The sequence below is a fragment of the Pipistrellus kuhlii genome, unplaced genomic scaffold (genome assembly GCF_014108245.1).
Source record: "Pipistrellus kuhlii isolate mPipKuh1 unplaced genomic scaffold, mPipKuh1.p scaffold_m20_p_1, whole genome shotgun sequence".
NCBI lineage: Eukaryota > Metazoa > Chordata > Mammalia > Chiroptera > Vespertilionidae > Pipistrellus > Pipistrellus kuhlii.
In genome coordinates this window covers 51,513,843-51,536,119 of record NW_023425404.1, presented here as the reverse complement: position 1 = coordinate 51,536,119, position 22,277 = coordinate 51,513,843, and the positions used below count along the sequence as shown (strand labels likewise).

The window sequence follows — 22,277 nt, the reverse complement described above, 5'->3', positions numbered from 1 at the left end:
TGATAGGGCTGGTGCCTCCTCTGATCAGCCTGGTTGCCTCCCACAAAGGGAGGCCAAACTGCGGCTTAGCCCTGATCCCCGTGGGGCACGGGCCTAAGTCGTCAGTAGGACATCCCCTGAGGACTCCCAGTATGTGAGAGAGGGCAGGTTGGGCTGAGCCCCCCCCCCCCAACCCCAGTGCACAAATTTTGTGCACCGGGTCCCTAGTGTGCTTATATTTATATACTAGAGGCCTCTGGCTGCCTTGGCTGGCCCTCTCAGCCCCAGCTTCGTCAGAAGATCATTGTTCTGCTGTTCGGTCTAATTAGCATATTAGCTCTTTATTATATATGAGGATATTTAGAAAGCAGGACTTTTGCAATCTTCAAATTTGGCAGAGGTCACTTTTGCATTCTAGCCTCTCTATGAACCTACATGCAGTTTTGCTCTTTTTAAAATAGGAAAATAGCAAATATTGACTTGTAATTGGCAAGGATCATCTCTAGGAATGAAATTACAAAGTCATACAACTTGAAAGATCTGGACTTTCTTACTCCCAAAAGGACTTTATACTCACAGGATACAGTATTGGAAAACCTGGCTAAAGTGTCATTTCCAGGCACTAATTGATTAGCATATATTACTCTTCTTATCACTTTCTGCTTTTTGGGCTTTGATAGATAACTTTAGAGCAGACTGCCTGGGAAGAGCAGGCTTTGAAAGCTATCTTGTTGGGGCTCTAGGAAGTGATGGAGAAGGCAGAAGCCACCTGGAGAGGAGATGGGGATATTACAGAAAGGAAAGGTTACAAAAACTGAGATGAGAGGGTACAAAAGCAACATTTTTTCCCTTTATAATTATAACTACAAAAGATTAACAAAAGTGAAACTATAGCATTAGCATGTTTGTGATAAAGCCAAAAGCTCATAAACAATTAGCAGAGTACTAAAGCATATGATTCCATTTATGATATATCTAATGAATGATCAGTTCATAATTTTAGAACATCCTTTATGTTACTTAAACATAAGACAGGAAACCATAAAAATCTTAGAAGGATCCATAGGCAACAAAATATCAGACATATGTCGTAGCAATATCTTTATCAATACAGCTTCTAAGACAATGGAAACTAAGGAGAAAATAAACAAATGGGACTACATCAAAATAAAAAGCTTCTGCAGAGCAAAAGAAACCATTAACAAAACAACAAGGGGACTTTTTTCCCCCTCCCCACATGGGAATCTGTACTTGTTCTTCAATAAATCTCCACCTTTGCTACACATACACACGCACATTAAAAAAACAACAACACAACAATACTGCATGGGAGAACATATTTGCCAATCTTATCTTCGATAAGGTTCTAATCTCCAAAATTTTAGGGAACTCATACATCTTAACAAAAGGAAGATAAGCAATCCAATAAAAAAAATTGGGCAAAGGACCTAAAAAGATACTTTTCAAAAGTGGACATACAGAAGACCAAGAAACACATGAAAACATTCTCAAAGTCACTAATTACCTGAGAGATGAAAATGCGGCACCATCTCATACCTGTCAGAATGGCTGTCAACAAATCAACAAACGACAAGTGTTAGTGAGGATGTGGAGAAAAAGGAACCCTCGTGCACTGCTGGTGGGAATGCAAACTGGTGCAGCCACTGTGGAAAACAGAATGGAGTTTCCTCAAAAATTTAAAAATGGAACTCCCATTTGTCTCAATAATCCCACTTCTAGGAATTAGCCCAAGAAACCAGAAACACCAATCAGAAAGGATTTTTGCACTCCTAGATTCATAGCAGCACAATTTACAATAGCTAAGATTTAGAAGCAGCCTAAGTGCCCATCAGCAGATGAGTGGCTTAAAATTTAAACCATGATACATCTACATAATGGAATACTATGCTGCTATAAAAAAAGAAAGAACTTTTACCATTCGTAACATCCTGGATGGACCTGGAGAGCATTATGCTAAGCGAAATAAGCCAGTCAGAGAAAGATAGATATCACATGATCTCACTCATTTGTGGAATATAATGAACAACATAAACTGATGAACAAAAATAGATACAGAGACAGAGAAGCATCGAACAACAGTCAAACTTCAGAGGGAAAGTGGGGAGTGGGTGGGTGGATGGGATAAGTGATCAACGAAACGACTTGTATGCATGCATATGAGCATAACCAATGGTCACAGACACTGTGGAGGTGAGGGCATGTGCTGGGGGATGGAGGTGGCTGGGAGAGGTCAATGGGAAAGGGGGGCCGGGGGGAGGAGACATATGTAATACTATATGTAATACTTAAACAATGAATTAAAAAAAAAAAAGTTCGGTAAGGAGATCTGGGGGAGATAATAGATCAACCGAAGGACTTGTATACATGCATATAAGTACAGCAATGGACACAAAACTCTGGGGAGGGAGGGTGTGTATGGGAGGGGGTGGAAATGGTAAGATATGTACACAGATAATTTAATAAAATAAAAAAAAGGTCCTACATGTCTTAGAATATGAGCCTTTTGCCAGAACCACAGTCATGCAATGGCAAGCAAGGTATGAAATTAAATTTTCATATTTTTGCAATAATAATGAATGATAACATTATTTTTTATTTATTTTTTATTAAGGTATTATATATGTACATATCTTACCAATCCCCCCACTCCCATACATGCCCTCCCTCACCAGAGTTTTGTGTCCATTGGTTATGCTTATATGCATGCGATAACATTATTTTTCATGAGGATTAACAGCTTTAAGCAAGCTCAAATCTTAATTAGCCTGGCTGGTGTTGCTTAGTGGTTGAGCATCCACCTGTGAACCGGAAAGTCATGGTTCGATTTCTGGTCAGGGCACATGCCTGGGTTGCAGGCTCAGTCCCCAGTAGTGGGGCATGCAGGAGACAGGTGATTGATGATTCTCTCTCATCATCAATGTTTCTATATCTCTCTCCCTCTCCCTTCCTCTCTGAAATCAGTAAACATATTTTATTTATTTATTTTTAAATCAATCTTTATTGTTCATATTATTACAAAGGTTCCTCATTTCTTCCCCCCTCCACCAGGTTCCCTCCCCACCCTCCGCCCCCTCCCCATCTCCCATTGTCCTCATCCATAGGTGCACAGTTTATGTTCAGTCTCTTCCTCCCTCCCTTTCCCCGATAGTAAATCCCTTTTCAGATAGTAAATCAGTTACTTAGCATTTTCTCATATCAATAATACCTCCACATGCCCAATGATATACTTCACACAAGAGACATTTCCAAATAGGTCAACCAGCCTCATCCAGGCCCCACCCAAGGCACTCACAGATCAACACCCCAGCGCTATACTAACTCAACACATCCAGATCTAAGCCTTCATCACTTGATTCAGCAGACCCTCAAGTTCCCACAAAAGTTTCCAGCCATGTCTGAGAGGCAGCCGTGGGGCAGGGGCAGGCGAGGAGCGAGCTGTTCCGGGCCTGGCTGCTCCGGGCCTGGCCTCTGTTGCTCTGGTTCGTTCCACAACCAGCTGCTCCGGGTCTGGTCACTGCCGCTCCCGACCTAGTTGCTCTGGACTTGGCAGCTGCTGCTCCGGGGCTGGCCGCACCCGACCCGGCTGCTCCGGGCCTGGCCGCTCCCAGCCTGGCAGCTGCTGCTCCAGGCCTGGCCGCACCCGACCCTGCTGCTCTGGGCCCGGCTGCCCCGGGCCCGGCCGCTCCGAATCTGGCCGCTCCCGGCCTGGATGCTTCGGGCTTGGCTACTGCTGTTCTGGGCCTGGCTGCTCCCAACCCGGCTGCTCTGGGCCTGGCTTCTCCGGGCCTGGCCACTCCGGGTCTGGGTGTTCCCGCACTGGCCACCCTGGGCTTGGCCGCCTCCACCTCAGGCCTGGCTGCCACTTCCCCAGGTCTGGCTGCTCCAGTGCTGGCTTTTGATGCTCTGGTTCTGGCTGCTGCTGCTCTGGGGCCTGGCCGTTGCTGCTCCGGGCCCGGCTGCCACTGCCTTGTGCCTGGCCACTCTAGGCCTGGCCGCTGCTGTTCCAACATTGTGTCCTTTTTTTTTTTTTTTTTAAACGCATTTATGTTGCAATGTTGGCTGGTGAGTTGAGTTCTGACTTAGTCTTTGATTTTTTCAAGATCTTCTTTGTATTCTTTGTTAAGTAATTTTACTATCTTTTGCTCTCCCTTGATTTCTTCACATTGAGAACTTCTTTGGTTTCTTCCTCCTTGTCCTGGGAGCTCAGCAGGTTGGCCTGTGGCACCCCTTTGTTCTCCGCGGGCTCCTGCGCTGCTTTAGCCTGTTGCCCGGGTCGGCGCCGCCCAGGAAGCAGCCCCCGGCCTTGGCTCCGTTGCCCGCGCTCAGCGGTTGAGGGCTCAGGGGCACCCCCCCCTGGGGGGCCCCGTTGCCCGGCTCCTTGCTGGTGCCCGGCTGGCCAGTGTCTGGCAGGGGCTCCTGCTCCTTGTCGCGTTCCTCCAGTCTGGAGCTTTTTTTTCTCCTTCCCGCTAGGGGAGTCTAGGATCAGAGTCAACAGACTGTCCTCTGCGCGCAGTGTGCGCTACTCTGGGGGCTCCGCTTTTCGCTGCTCCCCTGGGATTCCGCCTCACAGCCCCGTCTCCCCCTGCCGGAGCCTGGGTCCCCAGGGTCTGGCCCATAACTGGGGGGTCAGCGCTGCCGGTTCTGTGGTTCAGCCCAGGCTGGGGTTTTTATTTCCTTCCTGCTAGGGAACGCCAGGCAGGCACCAGGCCTTCTCCTCCTCTCCGGCTGCATCCTCTCCGCGTTCGCGCATGCGTGTGGGCGCGCAGCATGTCTCCGTTCCTTAGGATTTTTCAGCTCCTCTGATTTTCCTCCTGGTTTTCTCTTTCCTTCTTGTTGTAGAATTTTCAGTCAGCTGACTACCTGTAGCTCTGGGCGATGTCCACTCTACATTTTAGTTGTATTCCATTGAAATTGTTGTGTGCTGCTGCGGTTAGATGTCTACCCGAGCAGCCATCTTGGATCCTCCTCTGAAATCAGTAAACATATTTTAAAAAAGAAAATACTTAAAAAAAAAAGTGAATTAGACCTTAAAAACACCAAAGAGCTATGACAGAATTTTAAACATTCCTATACTAGGAATGTAATATTCTCACTTTTTGTCTTACCAAAGACTATTCTACTAAAAATGTTGGTTAGCTATGAATGGGACTAAAAATATTAGTATGTGACCAGCAGGCCATTCCACACCATACACATATAATGGCAGTTTTGGTTTGTTGTTCTAGTGGTTATTTGCAGGTGTGGTGATACTATTACTTGTAACTTTGTTTCTAAAATCCATTAAAATACTTTGAGAGCACACCTTGTTTTTCTACTTAGTTGTTCCTTCAGCACACATTTACTGGAGTTCCAACTGTCAGATCCTGTTAGGTATTAGAGATACAAAGATATAACACACGAGTTCACTCTAGTACATTGCCAGGCACCTAGGTTCCCTGCTTATCAGTGATTTCTCAACCTCAGCATTTTGATATTTTGGGCCAAATAAATCTTCCTTGTGGAGCATAATAGGATATTTACTGGTAGCAGCATCCCTGGCCTCTCAATTATATGCCAGTAACATTACTCCCCACTCAAGCTTGTGACAATAAAAAAACAAACAAACCTGTCTCTAGCCTTGGCTAGTGTGGCTCAGCTGATTGGGCATCGTCCTGTGCACTGAAAGGTTGTCGGTTCAATTCCCAGTCAGGGCACATGCCCAAGTTTTGATCTTCTTTAGGGGACGTGTGGGAGGCAACCAATCAATGTTTCTCTCCCTCTCCCTCTCTATCTAAATATCAATTTAAAAATCTTTAAAAAAAAAACTAAAAAAAAAACTGTCTCTAGACATTGTCAAATGTTCCCAGGGACAAATCCAAAATGTGAACCAGATTATCTATGTCATTGAAAGAGTTTTCATAAAATTAGTTTTCAAAAATACAAAGCTAGCAAATGTAGTGAAAAGTAAACAGCCTAGCCCTGGCCAGTGTTTCTCAGTGGTTGGAGCATCAGCCTGTGCTCCAAAGGGTTGTGGGTTCAATCCCTGTCCTGGTACGTACTCAGATTGCATCAGCATGTACAATATGGGAGGCAACTGATGGATGTTTCTCTCTCCCTCTGCCTTCCTCTCCTTAAATAAAAAAGAAAGAAAGAAAAGAAAACAGCCTGGATCTGTCACATGTTGCCTATTACCCCATAGGACTACACATACATAACAGTAGTACTGAATAACAACTATTTATGCTTTTAGTTTGAATGTCTATGAGACCTCTTTATGAGTTACTGTGTATAAGAGAATAATTGTTCTACTTCTTAACGACTTCACTAAAACAGCAAACAGTACAGTAATTGGAAAGTGTGAGTCTACTATTAATAAAAACCTTAGCCCTATCTGGTTTGGCTCAGTGGATAGAGTGTCAGCCTTCGGAATGAGGCATCCCGGGTTCGATTCTGGTCAAGGGCATGTACCTTGGTTGCAGGCACATCCCCAGTAGGGGGTGTTTTGGAGGCAACTGATCAATGTTTCTCTCTCATTGATGTTTCTGACTCTCTCTCTCTCCCTTCCTCTCTGTAAATTATCAATAAAATATATTAAAATAAAAATAAAAACCTTAATTCTTTTCTGGGCTCTTTTATCAAGACTTGAGGTCCAGTGCACAAAATTCATGCATGGGTAGGGTCCCTAGCAGCTGCCAGTTGCCAACCTGGGCACCTCCCTTCCCCTAGTAGCCCTTCCCCCTGGTCAAGGGGACATTTTGCATATTAGGCTTTTATTATATAGGATAATCCTCTTATTAAGAATGAAAATATGGCCGAAACTGGTTTGGCTCAGTGGTAGAGCGTCGGTCTGCGGACTGAAAGGTCCCAGGTTCGATTCCGGTCAAGGGCATGTACATTGGTTGCGGGTACATCCCCAGTAGGGGGTGTGCAAGAGGCAGCTGGTCGATGTTTCTCTCTCATCGATGTTTCTAACTCTCTCTCCATCTCCCTTCCTCTCTGTAAAAAATCAATAAAATATATTTTTTTAAAAAAAGAATGAAAATATGTTATTTTCTCTAATGAGTAGCCTGGACAATTAGCATATTTAGAATGCTTTCTATGTTTTTCAGGCACATGACTTCGAATTTTGTTATATTATGATGAAACACTGCCTAACTTAGCCTTCTTCACCTTACTGCTTTTTCATATTCAAAGGTTGTATAATGAACATTGTATAACCACGAATTTATTTTAAGTTTTTTAAGCTTGTGTTCTAGTAATACCTTACTTCTCAAAGTAGAGGGACCACTTTCCTATTAGAAACAGCGCTTCACTAGTTTTAGGTTCACCTCTGGTACTAACTAGCATTTAAGCATCCATTAATCCTCTCTCGGTTTTAGTTTCTTCACCTGTGATATAGATAAACAAACCCTTTTATCATTTTTTTGAGGTAAATATCCTAAACTCCAAAATCCACACTCTGGTCAAACAAATTTGTTTTTTTGTGTTCTTATTCTTACAGAATATCTACATTTCATTGTCTGTGCCTATCAGGAGTTTTAATTCATCATGGATAATCTGTCACCAGAAGAAATTCAGTTGAGGGCTCACCAGGTTACTGATGAGGTAAATGTTTTACTTGGAATAAGTACAGTAGAACCTTGTTTCTCAGATTTCTCCCATCTCGAACAATTCACTTCTTAACCTGACAATCCTTTAATGCTGACACCAGTATGATGAGTCATATATCTCTCAGGGGACAAACAAAGGAGAGAATGTGCAAATATGAGTCAGTTTCCCACTGTTAAAATCTTAAGATATTATGCCATGAATATTTTTGTGGTGTGTTTTTTTGGTTTTGTTGCTGCTTATAATTATTGTAAAATTTTCATTTTTTACTATACATTTTCTATCCTTTTCATTAAATTTTCATTTACATTTTTTGTCCTTTTTGTTTTTAAAGTTTATATATAGATTAAATAATACAGTCGACATGTACTGTATATGAGAAAGGTTAAAATAGGGTATCATTTGGGGGTCTGGAACCGATTAACTCAATTTACATTATTTTTAATGGGGAAAAAATGATTCGGTTTTTGACCAGCTTCCAGAACACATTAAATTTGAGAAACAAGGTTCCCCTGTAATTAATTTTCTTTTAGTGTTCACAGTGGAGGGATGAGAGGATCTCTTTAGAAGACCATTTTGGTCTCTTCCAAGTCCCTTTATTTCAAAGAATGCATTTTCCCTATAGTGCCATTATTAGCTCCTTATTTTTTTCATTTTACCATAAAGAACTAAATAAGTGAAAACAGTTTATATGATTATCTTTTAGATAATTATTGCCTAACAGTTATATCAAATATACTGTAGACTTGAGGAATTCTGGACAATTAATTTTAACAGAACTTTCTGATATCTGTGTAATATACTAAGGTTCTTGCTTATGTTAAAATTTTATAAATCCCATTAACTTCACCCTCCATATTTTATCTTAATGAGTACCTGGTAGGAAGAAAACTAAAATTATAGTGATCAACTTTTTGTTTGGTTATTTTAAAGCAGGGGTGGGAAACTTTTTTTCTGCCAAGGGCCATTTGGATATTTATAGCATCATTCAAGGGCCATACAAAATTATCAACTTAAAAATTAGCCTGCTATATTTGGTCAAAAATTTAATTAACTTACCCGTAATGCCTTCACAGGGCCAGAACAAATGATTTCACAGGCCTTTTATGGCCCGAGGGCTGGACATTGCCCATCCCTGTTTTAAGAAGGAATTGATGTGCTGACATTTCTTTTTTTATTTTTAATTTATCTTTATTGTTGAAAGTATTACAGGTATTCCCTCCTCCCATCCCTTGACCTGCTCCCACCCTCTCCCTAGGCCTTTACTTCACTATTTAGTCTGTCTATGGGCTATGCATGTATGCATATAATTTATTTATTTAATCTATCCTCCCCCGTTCCCCCCACCCCCTGCTTCCCTCTGAAATACACCAGTCTGTTGCATGCTTCAATGTTTCTGGATCTATTTTTGTTCAATTTATTTTATTCATTAGATTCCACATGTGAGATCATGTGATATTTGTTTTTCTGTGACTGGCTTATTTCACTTAGCATAATACTCTCCAGGTCCCTCCATGCTGTCTCAAAGGATAAGAGATCCTTTTTTATAGCTGCATAGTATCCCATTGTGTGTGGGCAATCTTTAAAAATAGAGAAGCATCATGAATATGACCTGTGATCAGATTTTTCCTTTTTCTACATATTTGAGAATGATAAAAATTCTTCTTTTTTTCCCTAGTCTTTGGAAAGTACAAGGAGAATCCTGGGTTTAGCCATTGAGGTAAGAAAGTGTTTAATTGTTAAGTTAAATACAGATTCTGTGTAGGAGGGATTGTAAGATCACAAGGTGGAATTGGTATTAAGAGTTAAGGGTGATGTATCAGTAAGCTTCATGAAACCATTGTCAAACCATGCACTAACGGGACGTCTCCCCTATTGACAGTATTAGAATATGACAGGGAAGATCAGTGTACCATGAGTTTGTGATTTAATTATTTGGGGTAGGGGGGTTAGTATGTTAGAGTATGTTGGTTTGGAGATACTAATTTTTTTCTGGTTATACTCCTCTAAGAACTTAATTTTCTAAATGATTCTCTCCTGTTATTGTTTCTATTACTTTTGCTAAATTGTGTTGTGCTATCAACTTTTTTCCTTCTTTTAGTCTCAGGATGCAGGAATTAAGACTATCACTATGCTGGATGAACAAGGGGGTGAGTTATAGTTATTGGCAGAAACTTTTGATTTGACTTATGATGTCAGAAAGCCCTTTCAAATCAGCCAAGTATAAAATTAAGCCTTTGGGAGTGCCTTCCTTTTGTAAGATAAGAGTATTTACTTCTTCTTATTTGAATTATATTATGTTTATTACTAACTAGAGGCCTGGTGCATGAAATTTGTGCACAGGGGCGGCAGGGGGTGGGGGAGTAGGAGGGTGGTGTCCTCAGCCCAGCCTGCACTCTCTTGCAATCCAGGACCACTCGGGGGATGTCCGACTGCTGGTTCCTCAGCCCAGCCTGCATTCTCTCGCAATCCAGGATCCCTCAGGGGATGTCTGACTGCCAGTTGTTGGACATTCCTACTGGTTGAATGTCTAACTGGCAGTTGGACATTCCTCTCGCAATCTGGGACCTCTGGCTCCTAACCACTCACTTGCCTGCCTACCTTCCTCATTGCCCCTAACCTCTCTGCCTGCCTGCCTGATCATTCCTAACCACACACCTGCCTGCTTGATTGCCCCTCACTGTTCTGCCTGCCTGATTGCCCCTAACCACTTGCCTTCCTGCCTCATCGCCCCTAACCGCTCACCTGCCGCTAACTGCTTGCCTGCCTGCCTCATTGCCCCTAACCACTTGCCTGCTTGCCTAATCACCCCTAACTGCTCACTTGCTTGCCTGATCACCCCAACCACTCACCTGCCTGCCTGATCACCCCTAACCACTCTGCCTGCCTGCCTAATCACCTCTACCTGCTTGCCTGACTGCCTGATTGCCCCTAACTGCCTCAGCCTTGACCCCTGCCATGGTAACTTCGTCTGGAAGAATATCAAGAATGACATCAGTAGGTCATTCGGCTGTCCAGTCTAATCAGCATATTACCCTTTTATTATTATAGATTAGAGGTAGGCACAAAAATGTCCAGTTGTATATCAGTCATTTGTTAGGTAGTAGGACTTAACCTATGCATTATGTACATTAGACATATATACATTAGACATGGTGATATTTTTGCATTTTCAGAGCTCAAGTCCTTAAATAGGTCTAGATTCAGGTGGGCTTGGAAACATTCCATTTGTGTTGGTCTTGAATCATCTGGTCTAGTTTTTACTAGTCTATGACAGCCTACAAGTTTTGAGCCTATTCAGTGATAGAAATGCTGGGGATTTGGACTGGCCACAGTATACTTAGTAATTTGGTTGCAGGGGTGATCTCTAAACAAACTCTCACATGCTCTTATTATACATATTTCTTTAGAACAGATCTTTCCCTAGTAAGAATCCAGGTGACTCAGGATTAGTATGTGAAAGATTGCTTTAATATTGGACAGTATGTAAAACCTCCTGGCACTGATACAGTCACTATGGTGTGTTATTGTTGGATTCAAGGTTGAAGTTTGCTGTTTTATAATAATATCGATAGTTAGCATTATGAATGTAACTTCCACAATTTATTCTTAGAACAACTAAACCGCATAGAAGAAGGCATGGACCAAATAAATAAAGACATGAAAGAAGCAGAGAAGACTTTAACAGAACTCAACAAGTGCTGTGGTCTTTGTGTCTGCCCGTGTAATAGGTGAGTTGATAAACCAGGACCTTTTAAAATAATTTACGTAAAGTAAAAGCATCCCCTTCCCCCCTATTCCCCATCCCCAAAGAATGTAATGAAGTGTGACTGGGCCTAAATAAGGAACTTTGTTAGATAAACATAAGTTATTTCTCCTTCAGGCTGATCAAGCTTTTCTTGTAAATAGGCAGATTCACTGAAAACCATGGCTTAAATTTGATCAATTCTTGGATCAAATTCCAGTTTCTTTTTTAGTATATGTGCTGCCGAAGCGAGCACTCCAGTTTCTTTTTTAGAATACATGAAAAGATTGGGAGATATACATCTGGATAATACAAAGAAGATGTAATTAGTGTCTTTTCCTTTCAAGCAAGGAGTATTAACAAAATATATATTCTGTGGAAGGCACATGAGAATGGCCAGGGGAGTAAAGGACTTGGGTCCTGTCTTCAAAAGACTTAACCATGTGGTTGGATGTATGAGGAAGAATAGCAAAACGTGAAAAATATGTAAATCTAGTGCTGAATGATATGTTATCAACTAAGGTGAAGGGTATAGAAGTGATAAAGGTTAATTTATAGAACATCTTATAGAAAAGACTAAAGACCTGGTGCATGAAATTTGGGCACGGCGAGGGGGGTAGTCCAGGGGGTCCCTCAGCCCAGTCTAATTGCCATTAACTGCCTCTGCCTTGGTCCCTGCCACCACAGCTTCATTGGGAAGGATATCTGGAAGGTCATTTGGCTGGCCGGTATGATTAGCATATTACACTTTTATTATTATAGACTGGAGGCCCAGTGCACAAAATTCATGCACTGAGGGGATGTCCCTCAGCCCAGCCTTTAGCCTCTCCACTCTGGGACATCCCTCTCACAGTCTGTTACTGCTAGCTCCTAACTGCTCGCCTGCCTGATTGCCCCTAACTGCTTCTGCTTGCCATCCTGATCACCCCCTAACCTCTCCCCTGCCAGCCTAATATAACACCTAACTGCTTCCCCTGATGGCTCGATCGCCCCCAACTGCCCTCCCCTGCTGGCCTGATGTCCCCCAACTGCCTTCCAGTACTGGCCTGATGGCCTCCAACTGCCCTCCCCTGCAGGCCTGGTCCTTCCCCCCAACTGTCCTCCCCTGCTGGTCCGGTTGTCCCCAACTGCCCTCCCCTGCCAGCCTGATCTTTCCCCCAACGGCCCTCCCCTGCCAGCCTGATCTCACCCCCAGCTGCTCTCCCCTGCTGGCCTGCTGGCCCCCAACTGCCCTCCCCAGCAGGCCTGGTCCCCCACAACTGCCCTCCCCTGCCAGCCTGATCTTGCCCCCAATGGTCTTCTCCTGCCATCCTGATCTCACCCCCAACTACCCTCCTTTGCTGGCCTGATCTCACCTCCAACTGTCCTTCCCTGCCAGCCTGATCTCCCCTAACAGCCCTCCCCTGTAGGCCTGATCTTGTCCCCAACTGCCCTCCTCTGCTGGCCAATTTGGTTCTGATTGGTCAGTTTCTATGCCAGTCAGTGTCAAAAGCTTCACCTCCTGGGCAGCCATTGGTTCCTCACAGTTGACCCAGATTTGGCTTTGATTGGTCAATTTTTATGCCAGTCAGTGTCTCTGGGCCTATCAATGGGGCCTGATCAGAAAGGCAGGGCTGATTACCATCCCCATGGAGGTCTGGAGAAAAATGGAGATGTGGCTGCTGACCAGGCCCAGGGTTAAAGAGGCAAGAGCTGATTAACAGATCAGACCCCGCTACTCTCTTCAGGCCTTTCTCTGGGCCTGACTTGCAGCCCCCTCAGCAGTCAGTGCTGGGTCACCATGCTTTCAGCCATAGCAGTGAGCACTTGGTCACCACGGCAACCCAGCGCTGACTGCAGGACTGACTTGTGGTTGGTTAAGCCTCCCGGTTCTTGAGGACCCAGGGTTTTTATCTATTAGGATAGGATAGGACTTGAATTAGGCTCTGAGTGATTAGAAGGATCTGTATGGACATGGAAGAACTGGGAAGGCATTTCCAGTGGGAGATTTAATGTAAACAAATACTACAGACAAGCTTGACTTAACTGAGCTGCATGATGTATATAGATGAGAAGTGGAAATTAAGACATAAGTAGGCAGTAGAATGCCAGAGTAAGGAGTTGATGGTTTGGAGTGGGATATATAACTACACACCAGAAGTCTAGTTAAAACCTTTTGTAATCTAGACATGTGAAGTAAGACCTTATCATTGAGATTAGAGAGAAAAATGTAAGTCAGATTCTTTTTAAATCAGCTGATTGTATGTCAAACAAGAGGAAGGAAAAATCAAAACAGACTCCAAAGATTTGAGATTTCTAGTAAACTAGGAAATGAAAAGTCTTGAAACTATTTGTATATAGTGTATGAGATTATGCTTGGCAGAAAGGAATTCTTTTTTCTTGGTGACTCCATTTGAATATTTAAATTCTTTACTTCTTCTAGGGTAAATCAAACTCCATGGTGTTGGCAAATATTGTATTATTCAGATCACACTGAGGTTTGGACTAAGTCAATTAATCATTATCTTACCTTCTGAAGAAGCTCATCTTTGTTTTAAGAAGTAATTAACAAAACAACTTTGAACTTTACCCTTAGTTGAAAGGGCAATGTCTGGAGATTGAATGGCTATCATAACTGCTGAAGAGCATTCATCTTTTAAGAGCTTCATAAGCATTCATACTTCCATCTAGTTTGTCTCAGGGTGTGGTAACCAAAAATGGGATACAAAGGTTTACAGACTCAGCATTTTTACTCCACAAAGGAGTTAGGAATGGAGGAACTTTTGTTATACTGTCATAACTTATGATAAATGCTTTCATGTGATAATCATCTTTGTGTCATTACTACTAGAGAAAAATAGTTAAGTTGCTTTGATTAACTTCAGTGTTGTTTTAGGCACAAGAAGTTACAATTTGACAGTGTTCTTTCTATCTGTGCTTGTCCATTAGCTTCCTATATTCTAAGACAAGTCTGTTGATCTCTTTAGACCTTGGATAAGTCTCCAAAATTGCATATTTTATTAACTATGACTGTCCTTTAGGGTTTAATAGATTACTATAAGCAAACAAGTTAGAAATGCACAGATTTTTTTTTTTTATCCAAACGCGTAGTTAACTATGTTTTGCAGACTTATCCCTTTCTCCTGTGTTCTTTTTACCCTCTTGGAAGAGTGCAGAGGAGAAAAAATAAATTTTATTTAGATTAGATATTAAGAGAATAGCAAGGAGGAAGAAGTCCTCCCTAGAACCTACAGCAAAATCAGTTCTTAGTCAGCAGTTGAACAGGAAAAGCAGTGAATCCTAAGATAGTCTAATATCATAGAAAGTGGGAAATGAAACTACAGAAGTATTGATTTTATTTCTCTTTGTGTATCCCAGCCAAGAATGGGCAAGATTTTCTTGGACACTTGTGAAAGAGAAGATAGAACATGGTCCTGAAGCAGTCTTTTGCCTCTAACCTTAGCAGAACTCTTTCTCAGAGGGTCAAGAAAAGGCACTTCTTAACAGATGGAATCACGGGGTTACTATAATAGAACAGTTGTTCCCTGAAGAGAAGAGCGTTAGAGATGTCTAATTGTAATTGCCTTCCTTCCACCTATCTTTTATGTCATTGAGTCCTTGGTCTCTATGGTATCTCTTGTCCTTAGTTATATCTGCTCTCATTTCTGTCAATGTTTCGATTTTTTCAGTTTCATCTGCTGGTTTCTGTTTAAACAGCCATGCCAGGAGTTTCTCAAAGGTCAAAACAGGGTCTTAATTTTCTTAGTTTAAGGCTAGTACTAATTCTGGTATTAGTAATAACAACTCAGGTCCATGGTCTCTATCTATCGTTCAGAAATCTAAAAGACTCTGAAAACCAAAGGTTTGGGTTGTTTTGTTTTTTTGTCATTTTCATAATGTGGTACCACAACTCATTAATTTACACAAAATGTAACCTGAACTGAAGCTACTTATATTCTTTATTACTCTTAATACGTCAGTTTGTTTCATTGCAGAAATATTGATGTATTTGATCATGTGGTAATGCTCAAAATATTTCGCATCCAAGGGTTTGGACAAGAGCTATGGGACTATAATGTTAATTTAGACTTACTATTCTGAGCACTTCCAATTTAATCCTAACAGTAACTTTAATATGAGATAGACTTTCTTATTTTCACCATTTTACATTTGGGGAAAGATAGGCACACAAGAGGCTATACTAGCGAGCAGAAGAGCTGAGATTCAAAACCAGGCAGAGCCCTAGCTTTTAACTGTATCCTACATTTCTTGACATTGGCAACAAAAGAATGAACTTTTTTGTTGTAGCTGTTGTTAGATGTATTGCTATATAGAAAATGTCTTTTGAGTAGATTTGTTCTTGAGATTTTTATTTGTTTAGTATAGTATTCATTGAAGCCAGGTCAGCAAATCTTCCCTTCTCCCCTTTTTTATTTTATTTTATTTTATTTATTCTATTTTATTTTATTTTATTTTATTTTATTTTTATTGTTCATATTATTACAAATGTTCCTCCCCCCCCATCATTGCTCTCCTCCACCAGGTTCCCACCCCACCCTCTGCACTTTCCCCACTCCCCATTGTCCTCATCCATAGGTGCACAGTTTATGTTCAGTCTCTTCCCACATACCCCTCTCTCCTTTTCCCCAAGAATCGTCAGTTCACTCCCCTTTCATACCTCTGATTCTATTATATTCAATAGTTAATATTGTTCATCAGATTTTTTTTTTAATTTCCTTGGTTTTTAGATTCACTTGTTGATAGTTACATATTTGTTGTTCATAATTTTTATCTTTATTTACTTTCTCTTCTGAAAGAACCCCCTTCAGCAATTCATAAAATTCTGGTTTGGTGTTGATGAACTCCTTTAGCTTTTTTTTATTAGTGAAGCTCTTTATCTGACCTTCGATTCTGAGTGATAGCTTTGCTGGGTAGATTATCTTTGGCTGTAGGTTCTTACTATTCATCGCCTTGAATATTTCTTGCCGTTCCCATCTGGCCTGCATGGTTTCTGTTGAGAAATCAGCTGACAATCGTATAGGTGCTCCTTTATAGGTAACTACCTGCTTTGCTCTTGCTGCTTTTAATATTCTCTCTTTGTCTTTTGCTCTTGGAATTTTAATTATGATTTGTCTTGGTGTGGTCCTCTTTGGATTCCTTTTGTTTGGAGTTCTGTGCGCTTCCTGGACTTGTAAGTCTAATTCTTTCACCAGGTGGGGGAAGTTTTCTGTCACTATTTCTTTCAGTATGTTTTCGATATCTTGCTCTCTCTCATCTTCTGGGACCCCCATAATTCTGATGTTGGTTCACTTGAAGTTGTCCCAGAGGTTTCTTACATATCTTCAATTTTCTGGATTCTCTTGCCTTCTAGCTTCTGCAGAGGAGTGTCTTCTGGCTCTTTATGTTCCAAATCTTTGACTTGATTCTTGCGATCTTCCATTCTGTTTTTAGGACTCTGTATAATATTTTTTATTTCAGACAATGTATTATTTATTTCTTGTTGATCCCTTATCATTTCTTGTTGATTCCTTATTAATTCTAGTTGATCCCTTTTCATATCCTCATAGGTTTTATCGATCTTTTTTAGGAAATTCTTGAAAAACCTTATAAGCGTATATTTGAACTCTATATCCAGTCACTTTTTGTCCTCCATTTCTATCGTTTGTGATCTATTTCGTTGTCGCATTTCGCAGCTACAGATGGGGCGGGGTTTCAGGGTGGAGCCTACAGCCTTGGCTTCTGTCAGCCCCACCCTATGCAGCTCCTGGGTCTCAGGGTCCTTCAGTACTTCTTGCAAGCGCCTCTGAGAGAAAGGTGCCCTTGATTTTCGCCTGCTACCAAACAGTCTAGGCTTTCCCCCAATGAGCCCAGTATTGGGGTTCAGTTCAGTTGGAAGTGGAGTTGGAGGTGGCATTCAGAGCAGTCTGGAGCCCCAGTCTCCTTCCCGCCAGGGCAATCCCGTGGCACAGCCAACCATCCCTTCTCTGCGCGCAATGTGTGTGCCACCGGGACCTCCTTTCGCCACTCCCCCGGGGTTCTGCCTTACAGCCCAGCTCCCTCTGTTTGAGCCTGGGTCCCCGGGGTCTGGCCTAGAACTGGAGTTCAGAGCAGTCGGAACTGGGGCCCAGCACGGCCGGAGCTTTTATCTCCTTCCTGCTAGGGAATGCCAGCCAGGCACTCAGCCTCCCTCCTCTCCGGCTCCGTCCTCTCTGGCTCAGTCCTCTCCGTGCGCCGCGTGACTCCGTACCTTAGGCTTTTACAGCTCCTCCGCTCTTCCTTCTGGTTTTCTTCTTGCTTCTCGTTGTAGAATTTGCAGTCAGTCGACTTTCCTGTAGTTCTGGGTAATGTCCATTTTATATTTTAGTTGTATTTTATTGAAATTGTTGTGTGCGTCTGTGGCTAGGTGTTTACCTGTGCAGTCATCTTGGATTCTCCCCCCCCCTTTTTTTTTTTTTTAAATAAGACATGGAAATAGCTTTACTTAACAGAACCTTATATTAGAAGGGAATTGTAACTTAAGCTAATTTTTTAAAAAAATTACTAGATTTTAAAAATAAGACTACCAGGATTATACTTTAAAATTGTGAATAATGTCATGTTAACTTGCTACTATTTGAATCCTAAAAGCAAAATATTGCATATCCTTATTAAAAATTTTATATCTTTGCAAATAACTTTGAAAAGTTGTAATTCTAATTAATAAGAGTTTAAAAGGAGGCAGACTTAAAATGGGAAGTCTCAGGCTAATAAACTGCCTGGTTGTACCAGTTTAACCATTCTCAGACAACGTATCCTTCTGTCTTGCCTCTCTTCAGTCTGTGCTTATAATGTCAAACATAATAGCACATAGTTTGAAGGCAAATTGGTATTTCAGGATCATTTCCTAGAGAAGTTCAAATTTGGTACTAAAGATTTTACACTATTCCAATCCTGTGTCATATTAAGGTGTAAATATTCAGCTCTCATTGGTTAAAATAATATTGAATTATATTTTAGTTCACATTTGAGTGCTTCCTTCATCCTGTTCACTGAAGGTATAGAAAGATGAGTAAGGCATTTCTGTGGTTTTATTTATCACTTGTGACCTGGGACCCCTCCCCCCTGTGCCATGGAACCACCCCGAGTCCCGGAGATCCTGCCCCGCGCGGCCCGCGTGCCACCGGCTGGCCCTGAGTCCTGGAGTGCCGCCCCGATCCCCCCTCCAGGCCACGGGCAGCATGCATGCGGGGCTGCAGAACCCCAGTGAAAGCCACAGCCCTACTGCTCCGCCCCCACTGTGTGCACCACTATCTTGAGACGCCATGATGGCATGAGGGTCAATTTGCATATTACCTCTTTATTACATAGGATTACTCTTATTTTTGTGCCTCACATGGTATCTGATATATTGTAGGTACTCAATAAATAGTTGTTGATTGAATATCCTTGAGAAACTTGTTGGCTGATGATTGAGTTGGCATGTAAAATGATTTTTTTAAATTAAAATACCAACAAAAATTATAAGAGAAGTAATTAAGAAAAATCTGTAATCACCAATAAAAGAGTGAGGAAGTTTTACAACCTTTCCATTAGTATTTGTCTTCTCTTCATATTAATTTTCATAATTTTAGGAAAGAATATTATTACCCAGACATTCTTAGGAAAGATGAAGTATGCTCTGATTAAATAGTTTTCTTATTTTTTCTTTTTATCTAGATTCTCAGCTGGTTATTTCTGTGGAATCAGGCAGGAATTTAAATGCATTGTGTTTTGAAAACTCTAAAGCTGCTTCTGTTCTGTTTAACTGGCATTTACTATATTCTGCATTTCACTCTCTCACCTAATCTTTTCCTTTCTAATCTGCTTACTAAAAATGAAGATTTAACATCAGAAGCCGGTCTCAGTAACTGATCAAAGGGAACATTAAGATGCAGTCTATGGCGCAGTTGGGGCTGTTAACCTGCTATCTAAAGGTGATGCTTCAAATGGCTTTTCTGTGCATGTGCATGGATTTTGTGAATGGTGGAGACTGTCCTAAAAACTGTGCTGTGGTGTGCAATGTAAAGTGAATTTGTTCTTGATGGTGCTGTCTGCCAAGAGATGGACTTAACAAAAAAGACCTTAATTTATAATACTACCCTTTGACTAATGGCTCTGATAAATAAGATTTTGCTAAACAACATTTAATATTACAAAAATAAAAAAAATCCCTGAAGCTTTTGCTGGTTTGACTCAGTAGATAGAGCATCAGCCTGCATACTGAAGGGTCCCGGGTTAAATTCTGATCAAGGGCAAATGCCCAGGTGGTGGGCTCGATCACCAGTAGGGGACATGCAGAAGGTAGCCAATCAATGATTCTCTCTCATCAGTGATGTTTCTAGCTCTCTGTCCCTTTCCCTTCCTCTCTAACATGAATAAAAATATATTTTTTAAAAATACCCCTGAGGTTTTCCTAAGGGGATTTATTTATCCATTCATTTACTACTGGTTTTTTGGTTAATCTTCCCCCTGAGGATATTTTTTTCATTAATTTTCTAGAAACAGTAGAAAGGAAGAAGGGAGGGAGTGAAGGAAGGAGAGAGAGACATTGATGTGAGAGAGACAAATCAATTAGTTGCCTACCACTGTGGCCCAGGATCAAATTGCAACCCAGTTATGTGCCCTTTATTGGGAACTGAATCAAAGGCCCATTGGTTGGTGGGCTGACACTCCAACCACTGGGCACACCAGCCAGGACCTATAGGTTAATTATTTTAGAGAATTGCTTCCAATTGCTGATCTAAATGTAAGTGAATTCAAGCTAAATTTTTCTCTTTCTATAAAGACTTTGATTTCAGCATCCTGTTTTTTATTAAGTTTTCCTAGTCCTTTCTAGTTCCAGAATCAAGATTTTCTCTATTAAAGTGTTGCTTGTAATATTTTGGATTCCCCACCATTAAGGCCATTACCAAACTGAGAAATTAATTGCCCAATCCAGTTATCTTAAATGTCATTTGGAACAAGGTGGGATATAAAATTTAAAATGTTACCAATATTCTGCCGAGACTGGTTTGGCTCAATGGATAGAGCGTCGGCTTGGGGACTGAAGGGTCCTGGGTTTGATTCCGGTCAAGGGCATGTACCTTGGTTACGGGCATATCCCCGGTAGGGGGTGTGCAAGAGGCAGCTGATCAATGACTCTCTCTCATCGATGTTTCTGACTCTCTATCTCTCTCCCTTCCTCTCTGTACAAAATCAATAAAATATATTAAAAATAAAAAAATAAAAAAAATAAAATGTTACCAATATTTAGTATCTGCTTTTTAAAAATAAAGGTTCCTGCCCTAACTGGTTTGGCTCAGTGGATAGAGCACGGACTGAAAGGTCCCAGGTTGGATTCCAGTCAAGGGCATGTACCTTGGGGCACATCCCCAGTAGGAGGTGTGCAGGATGCAGCTGATCGATGTTTCTCATAGATATTTCTAACTCTCTATCCCTCTCCCTTCCTCTCTGTAAAAAATCAATAAAATACATTTGAAAAAATAAAGGTTCCCCCTCTTTATATATGTTACGATCTGTACCATAATTCCCAATATGTCATGTGTTAGTTTTCTATGGTTTCATGTTGAATTAATATGAAGCTAACTAATCTTGGTTTTTATAAAAGTTAACCCTTTAGTCAGATTACTGTTTACTATGTTTCACTCTTTCATTTTTTTAAAAAATATATTTTATTGATTTTGTACAGAGAGGAAGGGAGAGAGATAGAGAGTTAGAAACATCGATGAGAGAGAGTCATCGATCAGCTGCCTCTTGCACACCCCCTACTGGGGATATGCCTGCAACCAAGGTACATGCCCTTGACCAGAATCGAACCCAGGACCCTTCAGTCCCCAAAACGACGCTCGATCCATTGAGCCAAACCGGCCTCGGCTCACTCTTTCATTTTGAATCTTTATGGGAATTATGAAGATGTGGTTAAATGTTAGAAAATTAAGTATTTGATTTTTACCCTGTTTTTTTCTTGGTCTCCTTTTTCTTCTTCCATGTAGTCTGATTATCCAAAACCACACACGCACACACATATTATAATTGATATTTATTTTACCCCTTTTCTCCTTTATATGAAAGAAATTTGGGTAATATTTGGCTTTCTTTTGGCTGATCAGTACTAATGCTGACAACCAAAACTAGAAAAAGAAACTGTTAAAGTTATTGTGTTCTTATCTTGATACTTGTTTTCTGCTTTTATGGAAGTTTGTTAAATTAATTAAGGGATATTTTAAATTTTTATTTCAAACCTGTCATTTTTCAATGAGATTTATAAGGGGAAAAAATGGTTAAAGGTTATTAGACTTATTAAACTGATAGAGGTAAATTTAACTTTCCCAATAGAGTTCTTAATTGCATTAAACAATCACAAATTTGAGTAACATTTTATCATAAAGTCTAATATCTTCCTAGAGGGGCTATGAATTTTATTATGCAAAAGAGTTCTGTTGCAGATCAGAATCTTATTTCTAAAAATATGTTTTTATTAACTTCAGAAAGAGGAAGGGGGGGAGAAAGAGAATCATCGATCTGCTGCTTCCTGTACTCACCCTACTGGGCATGTACCTTGACTGGGAATCGACCATTATCTCCTGGTTCATAGTCGATGCTCAACCCTGAATCATACTGGCCAGGCCAGAACCATTATTTTTTTTTACCGTAAACCAAAACATCCTGGTCCTAGATGGTCTTGTTATGTGAACATATGCCAACTATATTCAGCTACTTGTAGATCTCAAAGGTAGGGACTGTTAATGGGCCAGAAGAGCAAACATACCAATTGGTAATCTGTGCACTTTAAAGGCATGAACTGTTAACTAAGGATCAGGTTGAGGTTGAAGCCAAAGAATAAAAATTTTTGTGTAATGCTTTACAAAGCAATTTTGCATCCATTATCAACAGAACTTTTCATAGCTCAGTAAACTATAAATTATTGTTATTATCTTAGTTTTACATA

The 22,277-nt window shown here is 41.0% G+C and overlaps 1 protein-coding gene across 1 annotated transcript in view; it reads left to right on the top strand.

Moving 5' to 3' along the window:
- The window catches only part of SNAP23 (synaptosome associated protein 23), a 45,148-nt gene that overhangs the window by 14,904 nt on the left and 7,967 nt on the right, over positions 1-22,277 (top strand). Inside the window, exons 2-5 of the mRNA XM_036444879.1 lie at positions 7,481-7,584; positions 9,266-9,307; positions 9,689-9,737; positions 11,201-11,318. Of these exons, the coding sequence (XP_036300772.1) occupies positions 7,528-7,584; positions 9,266-9,307; positions 9,689-9,737; positions 11,201-11,318 (266 nt within the window). The 5' untranslated portion in view covers positions 7,481-7,527. The remainder of the gene's footprint in view (positions 1-7,480; positions 7,585-9,265; positions 9,308-9,688; positions 9,738-11,200; positions 11,319-22,277) is intronic.